This window comes from Fusarium solani (genome assembly GCF_023522795.1).
Source record: "Fusarium solani strain SB1 chromosome Unknown bctg00000001, whole genome shotgun sequence".
NCBI lineage: Eukaryota > Fungi > Ascomycota > Sordariomycetes > Hypocreales > Nectriaceae > Fusarium > Fusarium solani.
Window position 1 is genome coordinate 836,429 of NW_027072156.1, and position 22,159 is coordinate 858,587.

The 22,159-nt window shown below is 54.7% G+C and overlaps 4 protein-coding genes across 4 annotated transcripts; 2 read left to right on the forward strand and 2 right to left on the reverse strand.

The window, feature by feature from the left end:
- Positions 1-5,699: 5,699 nt before the first annotated feature.
- MRS44_002374 (uncharacterized protein) lies at positions 5,700-7,875 on the reverse strand (the record flags this gene model as incomplete). The annotated part of the gene is made up of 2 exons (XM_065622799.1): positions 5,700-7,332; positions 7,385-7,875. The coding sequence occupies 2 exons, from the start codon at positions 7,873-7,875 to the stop codon at positions 5,700-5,702; spliced, it is 2,124 nt and encodes a 707-aa protein (XP_065478871.1).
- Positions 7,876-15,718: 7,843 nt separating this feature from the next.
- Positions 15,719-17,642, reverse strand: MRS44_002375 (uncharacterized protein; the record flags this gene model as incomplete). The annotated part of the gene is made up of 2 exons (XM_046273060.2): positions 15,719-16,891; positions 16,947-17,642. The coding sequence occupies 2 exons, from the start codon at positions 17,640-17,642 to the stop codon at positions 15,719-15,721; spliced, it is 1,869 nt and encodes a 622-aa protein (XP_046126949.2).
- Positions 17,643-18,674: 1,032 nt separating this feature from the next.
- MRS44_002376 (uncharacterized protein) lies at positions 18,675-20,015 on the forward strand (the record flags this gene model as incomplete). The annotated part of the gene is made up of 1 exon (XM_046284848.2): positions 18,675-20,015. One exon carries the CDS (start codon positions 18,675-18,677, stop codon positions 20,013-20,015), a length of 1,341 nt encoding a protein of 446 aa, XP_046126950.1.
- Positions 20,016-20,551: 536 nt separating this feature from the next.
- Positions 20,552-21,763, forward strand: MRS44_002377 (uncharacterized protein; the record flags this gene model as incomplete). The annotated part of the gene is made up of 1 exon (XM_065622800.1): positions 20,552-21,763. One exon carries the CDS (start codon positions 20,552-20,554, stop codon positions 21,761-21,763), a length of 1,212 nt encoding a protein of 403 aa, XP_065478872.1.
- Between the last annotated feature and the right edge of the window lie 396 nt (positions 21,764-22,159).

The window sequence follows — 22,159 nt, forward strand, 5'->3', positions numbered from 1 at the left end:
GTCTATCTTTGCGTGTTTGGTAATCTCTGGAGAAGAGGGTGTGCTGATCGTGTGATGAAGCAGCGTGGTGATGAAAACAAACGGGCTGTTGATATACTGGCACTGCTGAGGTGTGGAGTATGAATCACTGACAAGAGATGTTCAGAACAATGAAGTTGCTGCTCTATTGTTCTCTACTCTCAGAAATTTTGAAAGAAATATCCCCTTTTTATAATCTTCATCTCCAAGCTCTTTCCTCTCGTCTGGACTGTTCTCTTTTGCTCGGTCCTCGTCAACAAAGAACACTTCAAACGCCCCCCATGTTCTAGGACTCAACTCATCCCAGGTCTCGAAGCATCTACAGACTCTCAAGTCGTATGATGAAGGATGGGGAGTGTAGTCTTCAGCTGTCCCACGAGGGAGGGCTGCCGCCAAGAGTGGTGCACTTTGCCAACCGATTTGCTGGGACATGTCTGCATGGGTTGGTCACGGATGTCTCAAATCATGGAGGGAGGGTATCATGAACTCCACGTTCTCGATGATTCCTGCACGCCGGTCTCTCCTTTTAGGAGGGAGAGGGTGTAGGACACGGGCTTTCACTTACACCAGCTGGGCGGTTAGCACCCATCACAACCCACCACCACCTTTGTATCGGGACCGCAGAGCCGGGATCTAGACATGTCAATGTGCCAAGAGTACCCTTCAGAGAGTGTGGGAGCTGGCATGTCTCACTATAGCCTTGTCGAACATGCAGAAAGACTCGTGGGAGCAAGTCTCCCCGTTCGAGGCCGGACACCCCCTGATCACAGCTCAACACCCATGCATCCGGGGCACATATTGTCTCTTGTCAACTCCACACAACTATTGAAATCAGCCAGCCAAACGCTCGGTTACCCTGCTATACCCGTATTCTTTGCATAACGGCTCCCGAGAACGTGTCCGCGGGGGTTCGTGGCGCACCTGTCTCGCCGAGCTAAGGAACGGGCCGTCAGCCTTCAACTGTCGGTTTTTTCAACGCCCCTGCCAGGGGGTTCGGGCGTCGACGGAAGATTCCTTGTACTCTATTCGATGGAACATGCATCCACGTTGAGACATCACTTGGCTGTGAAAGGATCAGGAGGCCCGAGTGACATAGCCGCCCGTCCAAGGCTGATTCTGACAGGCTGGGACCAAGGCACCGCTAACGCCTCGAGTGAAACATATTTAACCCAACATGGAGAACTCGGACGATTCTGAACAGGCTCCTTTCTCTATTTGGCCTTATAGACGCGGGATGCATGGTTGTGACAGAGCGTTGGGCCTACCCTGCTCCGTCACCCCGGTCACGTCAGTATCCCTGAACCAGACTGTCGGAGAGGCGGCGATAATGGGCATCTACAAGACCCAAGACCTCGGTTAATCATTTTTGATAGACAGATTAAGTGGTAGGCCTCCTATCTAAGAATAAACCTTTCAGGCATGGTCCCTTGCCATAATTCCAGCTGAGGAAATGGCACGAGGACTCAGCCTCGTAGACTAACAGTCAATAGACTGTGCAGCTACACCGGAGAATAGTCCTAGAGCCTTCTGGGACGTCCAATCATTATACTAGACTAGCAGAGCGATAAGGCTGACAGCCTCCACATCAGTCTGTGACAGATCATTGTGGCTTCTCTACAGCAAGAGGGGCATTTCCCCTCGAGTTCATTCACCTTCAACCTTCACAGACCAAATATCTACACGTTGACAGTCACAATGGCCTATGCAAACCTTTTAACACATAATTTCTCAAAGGAGATCCCGAGAGATGAGCTCCAAGGAGCCACGGTACGAGGCACAGAATTCAAGGATGCCTGCCAAGAACCAGGTTCCCGACGCAGTTGCTCTGCAAGTAGGACATGCTTGATGTTATTGGTGGCTAGTCATCGACGTTGCGACCAGGGGCCCTTGTTGAAGAACAGGGGTATTTGGGCTGGCTTTGAGTTGCGCAAGGCACAACTTCAGCTGGAACCGTTGCTGCTAGACATGAACCTTTGCGGGTACAGGCTGTAATTGGTTGCGGGAAGCTTCAATGATTTGTTAGGCTATGCCCTATCTTCGCCTTACCCGGGCGAAAGTGCAGTCTTCAACACACCATAGTGCATCAAAAGGCAGCTGATTGTCTTCATTCGGAACTTCAGTATTGGCTTCACAGCCTGCTTAACGTTGTCTAAGTCGGCTCAACTCCCTGGGCGAGGCATTTATCGCTCCCATGTCAACCTGAAATCCGTGGACCTGTCACTTGGCGGCGCAAGCCCAGAAGGCGGGAGTCTGGCTGAAGAGTGGATATGACATCCCCTTTTTGCTTTTGGATGTGGTTGACCCTGTATGTAATGCTGATCCTAGGTTTTGCTGCGGACAGACTGAGACATGCCGCCTTGATGGACAGGGTGCTGAGCAATGAATGTCCAGGAATTGAGGGGTATCAGCTTGTTAATTGACTCGTTTCTGTTTCTCGAACCAGGATCTGACTCCATAGAGTCTCTCTTAATCAACAGCGAGCAACTTGAACCGTAATACCCCGGTCTATACTGCACCTTCAACTCAGCCCGTCCCGTCCCTGAGATACCTCCACCGAACCGCCGCTCCCGTCACACCGAGTCCATCCCACCAAACCTATGAGGTCCGCCGGGCGTCTTTCTCCGAGACACACGCGCACACACACACACACACACGCACTGGCTTACACATCATCACCTCGCGTGCGAGACACACAGACCTCCTCTGCGAGTGGTCGATGATGCCGTAAGTGTGCGTCTTGCCCAGCTCTGATCGTCGACGGCGAGTGTTCCAAACGGAAAAGGCCCAGCCCAATCCAGCCCAGCCCAGCCTGCTTTTGGAAACTCCTCGCATCCTGTTTTGACAGTGAACTTGCCCAAGAAGGAACTCTTACGAGAGTCTCATGCATACGCCCCCTCCTTCGATTCACATCTCAGCCATCATCAAGTTCGCACACTCCGAGCCCGAGAGTCCCGACAGGCATCGGCTGATTCACACAAGAGAAAAAAACTCAATGGTTCATGCAAGATTTCGGTTCTAGAATGACGGTGCCCCAAGCTGTTGGGGTCCTTTTCGCTCGAGCTTTTTCTTGTTTGCTTGGAAATCCTATTCTCGCAGCCTCGAACTGGAATGTGGCAACTCATCTGTGAGAAAGCATGGTGTTTTCCTGCAGTTTGGCAAAGCAAACAACGTCAAAGCCATCATGTGCCGGCTTCAGAAGTCTTGGTGTCCATGGCTAATCCTCGAGGTGAGACTCGGACATTGTACGATGCCATCGTGATAGCCCTATTGCCCCTTTCCAGGCCAGGAACATCTGACTCGAGAAGATGCATCTACATCTTGATCATGGCCACTCTCCTGCATGTCACTCTATAGAGCAAACTCTATTCCATCACCGCATCTCGCCCTTCACCAGCATCAAGCCCATCCACCACCACCAACTATGCCATGATCCTCTCCACACACCCTTACGGAGACTCCGCCCAACATGCAGAAAGCCCTATGGGTCCTCTCCTCTCCCTCTTTTCGTAGTGACGCTTCAAAGACTTGGCGACCAAACCGCACCCGCTGAAACAAACCGCAGATCGAGCTGCAGCCCCCATCACATTCGGCTGCCCGAGAACCAGGCTAGCGGGTGCTTTCGAGGTCCAGAAACACCACGAGAGACGGCGGTGACACTCTCTCGCATTAGGCTGGCTACGTACAGTAATGGGCACCACTTGGGGCGAAGGATCCAGCCAGCCATGGCTTCTACAAACAAGTCCCATTGTGGCCAAGGCTATTGGCCGTCATGTTTGGCCACAGATGCCCAGATTGGAACTTCCCACGCTACGTCTCTTTCCAAATCAAGACTAACCAGCAAACTAATGTAGAAAACCCGCCTTCGAGGTGATCATGTTGACGCCTCTTCTCACCCTCCCCCGCCTGTCTACGCCTCCCGACCTAACCGCCATCATGACCACCCACACACCTTTAGCCCCAGCCTCCCGCTTCTAGCCAAGAGCCTCACATTGTCGAATTGCGTCCTCGTGCTCTTGTTGTTCTAATATCTCCGATACCCCTGTAAGCCATCTATGTCCACAGGAACACAGACATGTTGCCATGCGCCTCGATCCGCATGGCCTACACGCAAGGAGTACACATCAGGACCAAGGCTTTTCGAGCCTCAGGGCCGAGGTTATCTCCCAAAGTCAGCACATGATCGCTAGGACGCCAACCATTGAGGCGTTTCATGTGGCGGGCACCAAATGTGTTTGCAGCTTCGTGAGACTCGGCGGCTCCCTTGATGTTAAACAAATGCGATACTAGCAGTCACAATACCGCGAAAGAAGACTTGGTCAGGCGTGATTTGTGCCCTGTTTGTGTGTTTGCTTTACTCAATACGCCAAGGTTAGGTATTACTTGCCCATTCTCGGAGCCTTGGATCCAGTCAGGGAGAAACAGTCACTCCTATGAGTGTCGACTGCATCACGAAACTTGACAAAGCTGAGCAGCTAATTGAAAACTTATAATATGGTATATACCGTATAAAGCTTCAACTTAAAATCAGACCTTCACAAATGATCCTCGTCTTCGAATTGGGCAGTGTTGTTCCAGAATCTCAGCCTTCCTCCCCATCCATGAGACAGATACACGCACAGATCACATCAAGATATATAGCAAATCGGAAGAGATGGGATTAATTACAGCCTGGCTTTTTGGCCAGGCAAGAGACTATCATAACTACCTAGGTATCCAACGTCATATGTCATAATTGCATGAGGCTTCCTCATCATCAATCTGTAAGCAGAGCCGCGACTCCATTGCCTAACAAACTACCTTGTAACAAAGCCCATCAGAACAATCCTGAGAAAACAAGTCTAAGCTAAACATCTTGAGCGTAACCCATAAACAGTCCATCCACCCAGCCATCCATCCATCCATCCATTCCGCAACCAACAGTCCATCATTGGGTATCACTTCCAAACCCACCCGCCCAAACCGTGAGTGTCATGCCGAGCAAACAAGGTACCTTCGCCTATCCCCGGTCTAGATCCAAAGGCCATATATACTTTGACCCCAGTACGGTCCAGCCGGTGATTCTGACGAATAACGTCGTCGAGTAGAGCGTGCGTTCAACTCGTAGAATTGGTCAAAACCGTGCCCATATAATCCCAGCCAAAATCAGGGTATCGTATCGACGCACAAAGTCCTCCTTCGCCCCAGTTGACCGTGTCCAGTTCATAGGGGATGAGTCGAGATGCCCTCGACAAAACAAACATAACCCAAAAAGAAAAACCATCTAAAAAGTCGTGACTGCCTCGCCAACTCCCATGATCCAAACCAGAGTCAATTTGGAGCAAAGTTGAAGTGAATGTCGGTCCCTGAAGCGAGCTGCGGAGCTGGGATATCGTGTATATGCTGCCATTCGAGTCCGTAAACATCAAAAACCATCCGAGTAGGGATATCGTCAGCTTGAGTGAGGAAAAAGAGAGTTCATGTATCATCCATGTAAACAAGTCATGCCGCAATGCGCTTCATTCCCGCTTCCGGAACTGAAACAAATCAAAACAAAACAAAAGCTCGATGCCCACATTAAAAGGAATTTCGTCATAAAGTCGTTAAAATCATTGCCGTCCGGAAACGGCTGAGTGTGAGGAGTTAGGAGAGAAGAAGGCGAGTGTGGAGGAAACGACTGAATTGTCGAGAGCCGATGCTCGCGATCAGTAAGCCGCAGCGGTTGACCCTTCACTCGTTGCAACAGCTACCAGAGCCTCCAAACGCCCCAGAGAGTCGTTACTACCCGGTCGACCTGGTTGCTGTTGCGGGTGTTGAGGCTGGCCTTGCTGCTGCTGTTGAGGATGCGGTGGAGGTTGTTGGTGGTGCTGTGGCGACTCCTTAACAGGAAACCCGCTAAAGCCGGTAAAGTTGGGGTGCACCATCCGATCAACATGGGCCACCCGAGGGTCTGGCTGCTCTTGAGGTCTGCCCTCCCGATGAGCAGAGACAGGCCCATGGTACCAACCGTGACGCTTGCTGTCCCGTGTTGTCGTGATGGACGGAGCTGACATGGTGTGCTGATGCATAGCCCGCGCTGCAACAGCAGGCTTGGGAGCAGCATAGGCTGGAGGAGGCTGGTCCTCGAACCGGACAGTTGGAGGGTTAAGTCGGACCTGCTCGGCCTGTGCCTGTACTGCCTTGTTTGCCTCAGAAGCCCATGCTCCAGCGCTGTCCCGAGGTGGAGTGCTGTGGTTGATATCGAGCCGGTTGAGACCACGTTGCAGGCTGGCGTCGTACATGTTGAGATTTCGTCTCTCGTCCTGCATGGGCGTCTCGACAAGGTGCGGCTGGTAAGAAGCTCGTGGGTGAGCCTCGGAATCGATAACCATGGGCGATGGGGGCCTCCTAGCAGGACTTCCAGGTCGAGGAGGAATAGGGTCAAACGACTCGATACCTGGAAGACGGAATGACGACTGGGAGGTCGCGGGATTCGCGATCGGCGGTGGCGGGTTCGGGCGAACCGAAGACTGGTTCACAACGGAGCTCAGCTGACTGGGGTTTCCATTAACATTGCGGCTGTCCGGGTGCCAGGTCCGTCGACGCCATTCACTCTCAGACATTGATTCCCTTGGTGGCCATGGAGCGGTTGAAGCATTCGGGGACGCAACAATACCGTTGGCTGATGGGAAAGCGCCCACATTCGAAGCATTAGCACCACCAGGTCCAAAGACTGGCCTTCCTGCAACCAGACCCGATGGCGATTGGAACGGGTTAGCACCAGAAGGAACGCTCAGTCGACGGCCGGGAGTCCGAGTTCCGGGGGCATACATGCTCTGGGATCGTGAGTGAGAAGAAGGAGAATTAACCCCTGCAACCCATCGAGGGCTGCTCTGTCCGGTCGAGAAGTTGGATGAGGTTGGTGTCCCAAAGTCGCTTGGAGATGCAGGTCGGTAAGACGAATAGGTGCTATCGGCGGCGCTTCGATACGACTCCAGGGACAATCGCGATCGTGGGTCAGCCATCACCAGAGGAGCGGGCCTTCGACGAGCATCGGCGTGAACGCTATATGCAGAGCCAACAGAGCTAACGCTCGTGATGCTAGAAGTAGACAAGGACTTGGAATGCCCTCGCTGTGGCCCGCCAGCGCTTCCACCAGTAGATGCCCGCGCTCTATTTCCAGCCTGCCGTACACGATCTGGTCGCATCTGACGCTGGAACCGAGAACCGGTAGCTGCCAGCGAATCCATGGGAATATTCTCGTTGACATGAACAGTCTGCGCATGTTGCCTCAAGTTGTCCAGCCGCGAAAAACGTCGCGAGCAGTGACACTGAAAGGGTCGTTCGCCTGTATGTTTCCTGTTGATTCCTGTAAGCATGACTTTCAGAAGCAAAATACGAGTTGACGCACCTGATATGCCTCGCCAAATGCTCACTCCGGGTGAAGCTCAGGTTACAAGGCGGGTAGTCAGTGCAGTAAAAGCGCTGCGACTTCTTCTTCTTGCTCGATCGTGTTCCCTCGGCGCCGACACTTTCCTCGTCCGAAGCCTGGCCCTCTTCGATCGTGCCAGTCTCTCCATCGGAATCGTCCATCTCCACATCGCCCGAATCCGCCGACTTGTTAGAGTGTCGAGAGTTATGGCGTCTAGGCATCCTCGGTTTAGGTGCTGAATCGGGTACCTGCACACTCTGCGGGAACGGACTGGAGGGGAGCGGCTTCTGGCTAGCCATGGAAACATTGAACGTCGCTCGGGTCGGAGTCGCACCATCGTCGATAGGTCTTGAGGGATGCGTGTGAGGCGCTGTGTTGGGTCGAGGGGTAGCGGGCGACGAAGCCATGACGTCTTCGCGCGAGACGGGGTTTGCCAGCGGCGAATTCACTGGTCGGAATGCGGCCGCCATGGCGACAGAGGTCGGGGGGTGTTATCGATGGCGATGCTAGGTACAGACGGCGGTGCGATGGATGCAGTGTCGTTTCGCGGGATCACCAGTCGGAAAAGGGTGAGAAAGAGGGTTGTAAAGATGCAACGTCAATGTCGCACACGCACGAGAGAGCGCAGCCGGTCGGGTACTCCTTGTGTGCCGCTAGATGCTGTCGGGACTAGGTTATTCGCACTTTGGTAGGCCAGACCAGACCAGCAGTCGTGATGAGGCTGAGAATAGAATTGCGAGTTGACCAGCGAGTTGGTCAGCGGGACGCGGGGCGGTTCTTGTCGGGCAAGCGCACACCTCAAGCGAACAAGAGGCACCGACGGGGGAGGATGGAGATAAGAGGTTGTAGTCCGGAGGGGCAGGACGTCCGTCAGATAGAGATAGACCTAGGGCGGGGGGCGGGATGAGTCGAAGTTGAGGGCGGATCCCGGAGGGGGGAGGTGGATAGAAGTAAGGGAGTTGAGGGGGGAGAGACAGCGAGGATGGAGAAACAGGGAGACCGTGTGTGAGAGTTGTAAGAGGATGAGAAGAGGCGTTCTCAGACTCCTACCAACGCCGCAGTAAGGTCTGGCGCAGAAATGCCGGTGGGGGAGGGCGGCGTGCGTAGTGGTGATGCAAGCGAGCCAGGCCAGGGCCTAGATCCGTAGCACTGACACTGACTGACTTGACTTGCTGGCTTGGCCCTGGGGCTCTGCAGCGAGTGAGAGTGAGAGCAATAGAGTCCGACCAGCCGGCTCGATTCTGGATGCTCTCAAGTCTGTTTGCTTTGACGCCTTTCGAGGCTTGCTGTTCGTCAACTCCGAGTGTTCATCAAGGCAGCAAGAAGAAGCGAGAGCCGACAGCAGGTACTGTAGGTGTAGGTGAGGTGCGTGACGCAGATGAAAAGGTTGACAGGCAGAACAGAGCACACACAGAGTTGCGACTCGTGAGTCGAGACAGGGGCACCAAAGGGAAAAGTGGCAGGGCCGCAGGGGCAAGCGTGGCGATGATGTATGTCTATGGTTGCTTTTCCGCCCCAAATCGGTGGAGTCCGGATCCGGGATGGGATGGGATGGGATGGGATGGATGGGATGGGTGGATGGAGGCATGGATCGAGTCGCCCAGTTCCCTTCCCCTACTCTAACTAAGCCCGAGTCTTTGTTAGTCGCGTTGCCCGTCCAATCAGCCCCGAGACCAGCCACCTCGGACAGTTGCCCTCGCTTTTGTCATGCTCATCGACCCGGATCACCCTGTGTGTGAGAGACGGACGAGAACCTAATCCCCTAGGGCTGTAAATCGAGGCTGGCACTGGATGCTCGGCGCTCTTTCTTGGGTTCTGCCGTCTTCGTCTCCAGGCGCCAGCCAGCAAGCCAGATGGATACTCTAGAAGCTCCGCTTTTCACGCTGCGACCGTTCGTTCGCTTGCTCGAGTGACGAGAGTCGAATCCATGTCCAGAGCGGTGACTCTGCGTCTTCCTTCTTACCCTCACAGATGGGGTGGAATGGGGATGGAGAGTGGGCGGCAAGCGAGCGAGCGAGGCTCTGGCCTTCTTGCTTCGATTAGTACCTGGTATGATAAACCAAGCACACGGGTCTGGTATCCAACATGTGCACCCTCGTTGGAGTCGCACCGCGCCCCTCGCTGAATAATTCTGCGGCTTGCGTAAGGACGACCTGTACGCCCAAGAACACGGAGCAACTTCAGCAACCGACTGCATTAAACACGCAGTCCGGCCATGTCAGAGACGTCAGGTACAGGTCACCTGCACCGGTTAGCAGGGGGCGGGCCAGGTACATAGCGTCCAGTACCTGATATGATCCATGCGAGGTATGGCCCCCTGTAAGCCCTGTGTGGACGCAGTTCCCAGCTAGTTCCAGCCCACGAGTAACAGCTGGGTCATTAATTTTTTGGTACTTTGAAAAAGGTTGAACCTTTCAAATAGCATCTCGTCAGCCTTGCGACTTCTCCTCTTTGCCATGACGAAGTTCAGAAACGTTGATTCCGTCGCTCCAAAGGCAATCAATCTGCGGGGTGCGACGACGCAACACGTTGGCCAAAAGGTTTCGATACGTGAAGCGGGCCATCCTCTGTCCACTGTCCACTGCCCTCTCTTCGGTCAGGGCACAAACCAACATGCAGGCTTCGCGACATGGCCGTCCCAGTTGGGTCCAGCATGCATGCGAGGGGCTGGGTCCTCGACTTGTTCTGAGTGGGCCAGGGGCCATGTCACGGAGGGTCAGAGGCGGCGCTTTGATTCACAGGGGACCCGTCCGCCGCTGCTGTGCGATGTAAAAATAAACCTCGAACCAGTGGCATGGTGAGCCGAAATCTTCTGCTTGGCTCGAAGCGAAGCCGTCCCTGGCCGGCCGCAAGGGGCCGTGAGCGGGCCCCAGCGGGTTGACCTGACCTTGCAAGTCCCCGGTTTTGTCCTGCGAGGACAGCACGATTCCGGTATCTGTACAGAATCGTCGACTGCGTATTTCAGGTTGCTCCGGTCACACTCGTGGCATGCCAGAAGAGGGATCCAGAGTCGACGAAATGGGACATCCGTTTTCGTTTTTAGGGCCCCGTCCCTTCCCCTTGCCCATCCCCATCCATCCCGAGTCTTTCCAGGGACCTCCGGCAGGCTTCAAGGTCATCTGGCCCTGGAAGCGCCCGGCTTACCCATGCCGCCCAATCTGATACTCGACCCCTCACCGCGTACCTAACGTCTGATGCGGCACGACCTGCTTGCGGTTGTAGGCTTGATGATAGGCAGCTTGTGATGTGATGGTGCCTGGATCCCGCAGCTCGCTGGGCATGAGATGGAATCGATGATGAACATCTTAGTGCGGGGATCCAGAGTTGCGTCTCTAGCTGAGTGCAACCCTGCGAACATGGCCTTGCCCACCACCTGCTCAGGCCGTTGGATTTCCCCTCGTCAAGTCCATCGCTGCATGTCTCTCCTGCTCCGTAATTCGCGTTGAAACTGACGGCCTGGTCGACTAAAATGCCCACCATTGAGGGTGACAGCCATGAGCGATAAAAAGGCTCGAGAGCACATGGTTGACCGACTACTGTAACGCGATCGACCCTCCCATCATCTGCCGCGCTGGGGCGGCGGCCGGGAGCGAGCAATGACGTGAGGTGCCTTGACCATGCGTGGAGACTCGCTATGAAGATTGCCATCGTGCCCTGACCAACAAAATACGAATGGCGTGCAAGTAGGTACTGCCAGGTATCGAGGGGACCAGGCTGGCCGTCTAGGCTAAGCATCAACGTCCCAGGGTCAGCCGAAGATGCCGTGCAAGAACCCAGTGCTGACCTCGCATGACGCATTGAGCTCTTGTGGCCTGGTGCTGTGTACTGCCCCCAGAGCAAGTTTCAAATCTTCCCGATGAACGTGGCAGAGGCTCCAAGAGAAATACAGACACAAGCTGTTGCTTCTGTTGCTATCGTTGATGCTGTTGCTCCTCGTCTTGCCAACATGTGCCTCAACGGCATGTACCAGGCCCGTGTCTCACGGCGGTGTGTGCTTGTGGACGGGCCTAAACCTGGTGGATCGTGGCTAGTTTGTCCCGTGGCCAAGGAACCCGTCCGAGCACTTAGAGCAGAGCCACATGAACCCCTCAAGAACAGGGAGGCTGGAGCAAGGAAATACTATCGATATCCTGAGCCTTGTTCCTTTGGCCGAATACAACGCGGCAATGAGTAGTGAGCGGCCTTGTGGTTGCACGGCGGCGCTCGCACCAGCAGCTCGGAGGGGTCGGCCAATGTGGGAGCCAGCCTCTGTAAGCATTTGGCATCTGGTCTTTGGTGTAACATTGGCGTTGTGCGCGCTTGCGTTTCTGCAGTCTCAACCTGTCTCACATACTGCGGCGTCTGCTTGCCTGATCAGTGAGCTGTACCTTTTTGCAACGTCGTTGCTTGAGTCAATTCGAGATCACGGGACACACCTAGTAGCCAATCGAGGACGCCCAGATTTATGACGATATCGTCGGCGATATTGGAAGCGGAGATAGTCGCCCTTGCACAGGAACCGAGGTGTACATGCTTTCAAGGGCCTGTTTCCGGCCACCTGAGGAGCCGCGAATTGTGGCCCTGGTTGACTCGTTCGTATACCAGCATCTCCCACTTGCCGTCACAAGTCAGCTAGATCGGGGGCGGCCGATTGAAATTGACTTTTAATAAATTTTTTCAAAGTCGAGGTGGTTGGGACTCGTGGACGCCGACGTGGACGGGATGTGGTGGAAGCCGTGCCTGGAAGGGAGCTGGCATCTCAGCTGGGTACTGTATTGCCCGTGCTTTGACGGTTCCTATCGGCAGATGCTAGTGGACAAAAAGGTAAAGACAGTCTTGAGCAAAGACACGGCATAGGAGTGTTGACCGAATAGTTGTCATTTGCTTTGCATTGTATGTGTAACCCGCGTGATAGTCTAGCATCTCCTCCAACGTCAGATGGTGCTGCTCCTCCTAGTGGCTCAAGCAGGCACTCCTTCGCTCGCTCCTTCCCTGCCCCTCCCTCCCCTCTCCTCTCCGACCCCTCCATTGATGATACCCCACCCCCTCCCTCCTTCCTTGCTCCCCTCTTTCCCGTCATCAGTGCATCCCGTGACCCTCCCTCTATCGATAAGAGCTGGGCCCTGAATCCAGGGTTCCCCCTGTCCTGTTAATGGATCCGTGCGCTGGGGGGTCTAATCCTCCACGATGATCGTCACTCAAAGAAACCCTCCTCTATCAATCTCCAACTCGCAATTGGATGTTGCATGTACCCTGAATTCTTTGCTTGCACCCTTTGATCCCAGCAGCAGGTATCAAGAGTCGTTCCCGGGCGAATCGACACCTACACCTTAGAGATGGCGCTAAGCACGTTAACACGCCAAGTCGATCGGAATCCCTTCCAAAAGCAATCGACAATGTTTACTCTCGCAGACAACAGGCCGGTTCGACCCTGCTATTGGCGCTTAGATCTTTGTGGCAATCCAGTCGCTTTGTCTTATCGATTAGACTTCCAGCCTCAATCTCCTCATTTTCCACATTCAGCCGTGGATCATGGAAATTCGAGATTGATGGATGGCCCCGGCAGGCTACAGACTGGCTCACCGCACCGCAGCTGCTCCCTTTTACGTGCGACAGTAGCGTTTCCCATCCGTCTCTCCATGAGCCTCCGCCTCCCTGCATCATAACCGCCTGCCGCCGTTTTCTCGCAGACGCGCCGAGGGTCATGATGGGGTCCCAAGGATGGGGGATTTAACCTGCCTACAGTACACTAAAGGCACGCAACCAGCCGCCTCTAGGGCTGCCGCCGTTTGCGCCTCCTCACCATGACAGCTCCACTTGGTGTTGGCGATCAACATTGAGGGTCTTGCTCTCCCTCAACTGTCGTCGGTCGTGGCTGGTTGACAGTGCTACCATGATGGTAGGTTTGCTGGCGTGGCCCGCGCTGAGTCTCTGGGTATATTGATTGACATTTCCTGTTTGGGGACCAGTCAAGAAGTCGAATCCAAGATTGGGTTGAGAAGCGTCGAGACAAGCACTTCTCGATGGCCATGGAAGGGAGCTAGTACCGCACTCAATTCAAGTTCCAGCGAGGCGCACAAGTTGCCAACCGGCTCAGCCTGGAGCTATTCAGAGTTTCGCTGCCTGTCAGCATCAAACAACAAGCAGTCCCAACGGATGGATCTATGCAGGATGCCCTCGCATCGCTGTCCATGAAACATCCATCTCGCTCCCAGTCCCCTGATCGTTCCTGGGCTACTGCCCGAGCCCTCAATCTAGCCTTTGGCCCGCTCTCCAATCATGCCACCAAATGCAAGGCACGGCGCAGGTTGACGACAGAGATACCCACCCTCAGAACTTGGCCCCCAAAAGGGCTGCACGGCCTTGGCCCAAATCGTCCGCAGAGGTTGCTCGACTGGCACACCAAGTAAAAGTTGACGACACCGACTCCATTCAGACACGCACTTGAGCCCCCGCGCCCGCCCATTCCGACACCCCATGTGACAACTCGATAGGCGGGGGGACACCACTCATCATAGGCGGCCGGTGAAGCAAGGGACTCTGATGCGGCCAACGCCAGGCCGGCGCCCGTTATCCATCGTCAAGAGGGTGCTGTGCTGTGCTGTGCGTGTGCTCCTTGTTGCGCTCAGCGGGTGGCTATCAGCTTCCCCAGCCTCGTCTCGCGACTCATGACTGAGTCTGAGTCGCCCTGAAGCGCTCGGCATGTTTCTTGAAGTCTCAGGCACTGGCTGACTATCGTCTAGTCTAGTGTGCCTAGGAAGTGTGCCTAGCAACGCAACGCATCAGAGAGCCGCCAGCTTCGCCCTGTCCTGTCCTGTCTTTGTCTCCAAGCCACAGCCAGTAGCCCAGCGGACGGACCACTCTAGCTGGTGGTCCACAGCAGTTGCTTGTCTCGTCTTGTCCCGTCTTGTCTCGTCTCGTCTTTGACCTCTCTTGTTCGGGTCTTGCTTCCTACACCGCTCTTTTATACTCAAACCCAAAATTCCATAGCCCTTGCTTGTTCTAGTGGATCTTCCAAACATGTGTCTCTGGCTCGCCATGTTTAGACTCGACTGCCACGAGATGCGCAGCCTGTCTCTCTCTCCGCCCAGCGAGTCCGTCCGAATGCAGCCAAGGGCAGAGTCCTCCTATCCGCTCTTCAGGATCGGAGCAGGCCAAGGGGCGGACCTGTGGCCGACACAGCACAGCACAGCTGCGTTGTTACGTATCATGGCTGCATGCATGGATCTTTCATGCAAGTATCCTCATTCGCGTGCGTGCGTGGATGGCATGGGTTGGCATGTACATGGAAGCCCGTCATTCGCGATCTTCTTGTGCGACCTGGAAGCATATCGGGGTAATCCTTGACCATGACCTTGAGGCAATGCGGAGATTCAGCCGGGTCTGACGGGCCTCCATTCCTCCAGAAGTGCCCTACATCCATCCTTCTCCTACGTTTGGGATTCCTCGGCGGCTGCCATTTCAATCACCATGTCCACGTCGGCACGTCCGGACTGCCCCTCTTGATGGCGTCCACTCGGGGATTTTGCTTACGCTGTTGTCTGGTGTGACGCTTCCCGATGCCGCCTCTTTGGGGGGCTTTTTACAAAGACAAAGGCTACATGATGCCGGGATAATTCTCGTGATAGACCACCACACTGTTTGTCCTAACGTTAGTGGGCAAAAGTTGCCTTGTTTGAGAGGTGGTTGAGTGCTTAGATGGTCCATGGTGGTGGCGAGGCTCAGCGTCGATCCATCATCTATGTCAATCTAGATAGGTCAGCACACACATGTGATGCTACTGCACATCAGGCTTCTAGAAGAGGTGAGAGTTGACGTGATGATGGTCTTAGTGTCGATCTTTTGAATCGTTCTTTCGAAGTTGTCGATCCCATCCCATCCCCTGTTGCGTTGTGTGGTAGTGTAGGGTAGTCGAGATGGCTTCAAAATACTGCGCCGGAGCGCTGACAGGAACACTGCTTTGAGGGCATGGGTCCAGTTGATAACATGGTAAGTTCGAGTAGTAAGATTTGCTAATACGAACATACACGGAATGACATGTAAAGAAAGAAAGAAAGAAACATCAGTCTTCGGGTAAATATGGCATGTCGTGCATCAAACTAACGCTGGCTATAGATAGCCTCACGTTAAACGGTACACACCAGCTCAGTCAGATGGACATGAAAGGGAAGGCAAGTCATTGACAATTAAAATGATATGAATCATAAAACATATCGTCTTCGTATACAGATCATATCTAGCTATATAACCATGTAATGCCAGTGTAGTTCAGGGGGCATGCCATCATCTAACACCGCATTGAATCCAACCAAGTCATGCAAAGAATACAGACGCCTATCTCGTTATGATATACCCAGCATAAGAACAACATGCAGTACTAATCATGAATCTGATACCTTGCCACGGGACCTGTTCCGCAGGCCCCGTGGAGTCTACAACACGACGCACCTGGAACCTAGACGTCCAGCATGCTCCTGACCTGCTGGGGCGGAGCCGTGATCGAGTTGGTCGTCTCGGTGCTGTTGCTCCGCCCGTTGGATCCGGTCCGTCCCGAGGACGTCGTTCGGGGCGACCCCGGGGTTCGTTGTCGCTGTATGGAGGCGGTCCCTCGAGAGCCAGGTCGGCCTCACGGCGGGCTCGCTCCTCGGCGAGGTTATTGGGGAAGAGGATACCCGCAACAGCCTCCATGGTGCGCTCGTGCCGGCGACGCTCGTTCTTGCCGGTATAAGGCGTGACAAAGGTCTGCGAAGCCTGAGGGCGAAGGGTGCTGACACCTGCGCGGTCGATGCGCGGGTTGTTGGCAGCGTCGAGGGGTCGATGCATGTGCGCCATCTCAATATCCTCCTCGTTTCTGGCGTTGGCCCACGCCTCCTCTCGGACGTGTCGCTCAGCGGCATCCTCAACACGTCGACCGGTGGCTCTACCGCCGCCAATCTCGTGGACGTTGCGAGCGAGCTTGTCCTTGAAGCTGAGGAGATGGTCACCCCTGACGCGGCTCCACCAGGCAGGCTTGTTGACGATGCCGAGCTCGCGGTTGATGGCCTCACCACGTTCATGCCTCTGACGAATTAGTTCCTTGTCCTCGTTGGGACTGGCGAAGCCGTAGAAGAACTGGATGTAGAGGATGAGGAGGGCAGGGAGGTATCCCCAGCAGAAGATGACCACAACGTTTCCGTCGAACTTGACGAGAGAAAACTTAAACTCCCAGGCGATGAAGGCCTGATAGGCAATGGTGGCGAGAGAGAGGGGGATGATGAGCCAGAAGCGCAGGGGCACAGCGCGAGTGAAGCCAACGGCGCGGTTGAAGATGCCACGGTTACGGGGCTTGTAGTGCTTGATCGAGTGGCGCAGCGAGTAGACGATGGTGAGCCACGAGACGAAGAGGAAGAAGGCAGCGATCTTGAAGCGAACATTGGTGGCACCGGGGATGGCCTTGTCTTGAATCTGTTCGGGGGAGCGCTGAAGCTGAGTAAACTTCCAGCTACGAGGGACAACCATGAAGAAGTTCTAGCAACGGGTTAGCCTGATATATCATTTGATTAGAGCTTGATTAGACACTTACCAACCAGAGCCAGAGGTAGAACCACAGGGGCAAGTAGAACTCAACCTTGGCGCGACGGTCGTCTGTAGCCAACTCGAAAGGATTGGGATCGATGTACTGGCGCTCCTGCCATGAGCCCCAGTGACGAACCGCTTCCCAAGTCAAGGCGACAGTTCCCATGCACAAGAGATACCAGAAGAAGACGCTGACGGTGATAGGCAGTTCCTGAAGGTAATACCGGTCGACATCCACACCGACGAACAAGCTGATAAGGGCAGTGGCGGAGATGAACAGGGCCCAGTACCATTGCCAGCGACGACCGATGGGATAGAAGCGGCTCTCGCGCGGGAGGTATGTCTTTCCGTGCTTAGCCAGGACAGTGAGGTTGAGAACGAGAGCGACTCCGAAGGCGACGGCAAAGCCAATGCCGACGTGACCGCGAGTACCGATGGGGAGGATAGCCGAGTAGCACTTGGTCGAGTTGACAAAGGTGCCGTTCTCCAGAAGGTCGACGAACAGGTACGGGGCCTTGGTCATGTAGCACCTGGAGCCGTTGGAGACGGTCTCGTTGCTGTACCAGGTGTAGTTCCAGTGCTTGAGGGTGGTGAGGTTGAAGTGAAGGCCCTGGATGACGGTATCGTTCTCGTCATCGCCCTTGGGCCATGGCCAGAGGTCGCGCGCCTGGATAGAGGCGGCATTGTCGTAGATGCCACTCATGATGGGCAGCTTGGAGGCTCTTGTCTGTTCGTCTCGCGTCTCGATCGATTGAGCATGCAGTAATCACCGCGGCCGATTTGTCTCGATGCGCTGCAAGTGTCGTGATGCAGGATACGGGTACGGGTACGGGTACTGGGGGCGAATTCGCCCTTTGCAAGGGGACGGGGGTATCGAGGGAATTGTCAAGCAGCGAGGCAATTCAGCACCGGAGGGACATGGCTCAATTCGACGAGGATCTCAACGGGGACAGGTTGGAGATGTCGAGATGAAGAAAGGAAAAAGAAGGATGGAAAAAACTTGGCGGTTGGAGGGAATAAAAAAACAAAAGAGGCGCCCGTTGCCCGTCGAGTGGTTGGATCGCCCGCGAATGCCGGACGTGCCGTTGCGACCGGGAAAAGCCTCGCGGCTGACACGACGGGATTGGCCCATTTTCTGTCGGAGGTTGCGGAGGTGGGGATGCCGAGCGGTCCGTTGGGAGGGTCGAAATTCTCTCATACAAGTATACGCGGAATGGGAGATGAGATGACGCAGAGCAAATGAATCAAGCGACATTGTACAGTAACTGGGTAGATAAGTATACAATACAGTAACCGAGGTAATGGTGATTGATTCATTCCTCCCGTCTTTAATGCCGATTCTTCTTCAAATTCGCCTTCAACTGATGCTTCATCTTCATCTTCAAATCGACCCTTGCCCCAATGACCTCACTGCAGCTACTGCAGGGCAGGCCCTCCGCTGTGGCCAGGCCCGTAGCCAAGCACTGGATCCACTGATTGGTTGCTGTGCCAAGGGCCTCTATCGCCCGCTAACCCCCGGACTCTTGGTGCTGCTGTCTGCAATGCAAGTCAGGTGAAAAAGGTACGTACCTCCGAGGATGAAGCGATGCCCGAAAAGGCCAGCAAGCTTCCAGAACATCCACCAACCTTAAGCTCAGGTTCGTTGTGTGTGTGCAACACCAAAATTAACATCACCAACTTTAACGGTCGCAGCCACAAATACAACACCCATTGAATCTGTCAAACATATCCAATCATGGCGGCAGACCCTACAGCGGACGAGGAGCCCTCGTACATCGACTACGAAACCTTTCTTGACCCTGATTTCTCCCCCGCTTCCTTTGCCAACTCGCTCGTTGTCTCGACCAACAACCCCAACGACACGCCCCTCGACCTCTCCACGCCTCTATCCCGCGTTCTTTTCGATGCCCAAGAGATTGACTCCCATATCGACGTCTTGACGACCCGCTCGGCTGTGCCGCTGCTCAACTACACCCAGCAACAGACCCAAGCCTCCAAGCATATCGTCGCCGAATTGGATGGCCAAATCAAGAGTCTCAACGACAGTTACCGCCAACTCGAGAAGGAGGTTATCGATAAGCATGCTGAGGCCGACGAAGTTCGACTTGTGGCTCTTAGGCTGTGGGAGACTTTGAAGCTCGGTCGATCAGTTGGGCGCTGTTTGCAGCTTGGCCGACAGCTTGAGGTCCAGCACTCTGAGCTTGAACTGCCTGGAAATGGATCTGGAGCGTCTGGCAAGGAAGACCATCGAGCTCTTGTACGATGCGCCTACACCATCCTGTCGCTTCGGGAGGTTCTTGACCGCAAGGCCCCAGGTGAGGAGGGGTTCGGGCTGAACCGAGTCGACACAGTCAGAAGCCTGCAGGACACCGTCATCACACCAATCGAGCGATCAGTTCGTGAACGTGCGGAGAGAATCATTCGCGAGTTCTCGGTCCAGTCCGTTTCAACCTTTGCTCAGGTCGACGAGACCAAGTCCAGGACTGTGTCTGCTCTGACTACCCTGTATCTCTTGTCGCCAACTCTTGGCTTCAAGCCCGAGAAGTGGACTCCACGACTACTCCTCCAGGCTCTCGAGACGTATATCCGTTCGGCACTGCAGGCAAGCATCACTGCTCTGTCTCGATCTCTGGGTCAGCTGCCGACGTTGGAAAAGTCGTTGACCGAAGTCATGGCCAAGTGTCAGAACATTGTCTCTCTTGAGGCTGTGCTTGAGTCAACAAAACCGCCAAGTCATCCCTTGCTCCCAGCTACCAACCAGCCGAGCCAAACAAATCTCCTCCAGTTCCTCCTCGCACATCTCGAGACAGGAAGTCTTGCGTCGTTTTTCTGGAGGACAATGGCTAGCAGTCTTGCTACGCGTGTCCAGGATATTGTGAACCGAGGAGGTGTGGTGGCTAGGACTCTCCGCACAAACAAGAACACAGTCGGCGACGCAATCCGTCAAGCTGTCGTCAAGGGATCACAACTACACAGCGCCCTCGCCGGGCCCAAGGCAAGGACAAAGGCGGATGCGAATTGGGATCGGGAGGTGGCCGTCATGGTGGGAAGTGTTGTTAACAACTTGGGTCGCTGAAGAATTGTGTCCCGTACAATTGGCAACCCTACACCTTATACTTAATCAACTTGATTCTCCCATGATCCTTCTTGACGCCTCACTCGACTTGACACAAGGCAATCAGTTATTTCAGTTAATGATTGTCGCCGCACGCAATATGATGCTCTCATGATACCACCCCTTAATCAGATCTCTTTCAACTAGTCTCAACGCCCATGCAGCCAGCACTCACTGACAGCAACCGGTCCGCAGTGATCAACCGGCCTCATCCGTCAAACTCGAATCTGATTCACCGTTAACACCTAAACAAGGGATCAGCACTTTAAGCTTACTGTACTGCTCAGTCAGCGGCCCTTTTCAAAAAGATCCAATCAGGATGCATCCAGTCCCCGCATTCAGCAGTTCCGCATCTTCCCAAGGAACCGGAACATTGGCTACTCTAGTTGAAACAACCTCGAACCATTACGAAAATACTGCGGCAGAGGCGGAAGAGAGAGCTCACTCGCCTCGACAGAAACTCAATTGGCGTCGAATTTGACTCACGAGACGTAAAGATGGCGCCCAACCATGGCCTGGTCCATCCAAAAGAGTACGACATCAGAGACAGCAACGTGGAACTTATCGGGACCGACATCGACCATCAGGTCAAGTACAACTCTGCCCTCACCGAGCCCGCATGGAATGACGGCAAAGTCGGCATCGAGGCTGGACTAGTCATCTGGCGGATCGAGCAGTTCGAGGTGGTCCAATGGCCCGAGGAGAATTATGGGCAGTTCTACGACGGGGACAGCTTCATCGTGCTGCACTCTGAAAAGATCAACGGCAAAGACGGCATCGAGAGGCTTGCCCATGACATCTTCTTTTGGCTAGGGAAGCATACATCGCAGGACGAGGCGGGGACGGCGGCGTACAAGACTGCCGAGCTAGATGAGTTCCTCAAGGGGACTGCCACTCAGCACCGAGAGATCCAGGAGGCCCCGTCGGATGAGTTCCTCGCCCTATTCCCACGCATGTCCATCCGGGCTGGTGGAACGCGGTCTGGATTCCGGCATGTGGAGGAGGAGGAGCCCTCCCGAGATACGCCCACCTTGCTGCGCGTCTTTAAGAACCCGGCTATTGGCGTCAATGTCAATGGGGTCGTGGTGCACCAAGTGGACCCGACGTGGGCGAGCCTGGACGACGCCGACGTCTTTGTCCTGGATACGGATGAGAAGATCTGGGTCTGGCAGGGCAAAGACTGCAGCCCGATGGAAAAGGCAAAGGCCGCTCAGGTTGTCCATGATATGACAATCGCGAAGCACTCCGAGGTTGAGGTCGTCTCCCAGGAGGAATCCCGGTCACGAAGAGTTGTCGATCTCCTCGGTGGTGACGATGAAACACCACGGGAAGGATTCCGCTGTGCGAGACCGTTCTCTTCACGGGTCCAGCCACGCGCTGTCGATCAGGCGTCTAACAAGAAGCTGTTTAGACTCAGCGACTCTTCTGGGGAGCTCTCATTCGACCTGGTCAAGGACGCGGAGCGCGTGTCGCGGGATGACCTGGATGACAGTGATGTCTTTCTGCTCGATGACGGCGGCAAGGCCATCTGGGTATGGCAGGGAAGTGGATCGAGCGCCACAGAGAAGAGGTGGTGGTTCCAGATCGCGCAGGCGTACGTGCGGTATTTGCAAGCCGGGGACGGCCATGAGAAGGCGTACCTCATCCCCATGGCCAAGGTGATCCAAGGGAGCGAGAGTCGGGCGTTCATGAGGGCCATTGCGGCTTAAGGTGTGTGTAGGCGCTGCATGTGAGTCTCGGGCGGTGGTGGTCTGTACCCGCTCGGTCTTCCCAGGTCAGACCCTGCCTGACCTTGAACCGTATGAGAGCAGAGCTGCGGTGTATAGAAGAGAAGCGTGGGGGAATGATGCATAGGGACGACGAGTGGAACGGAACGGAACGGGGTGGACGGAGGAACACACAAAGGGCTGAGACGACATGGAGGAAGCGAAACGAGACAGGGTCAGAGAAAGAAAACGAAAAGGACCTGACAATGGAACATGTTAGTCATGGGGCGCAAGGAAATCGGATGCTCGGCAAGCAAGATGGGACCACACGAAGCCACAAACAGGCCGGGATTTGGACTTGGGCGCAGACTACCGAGCTAGATTACACATACTAGGATA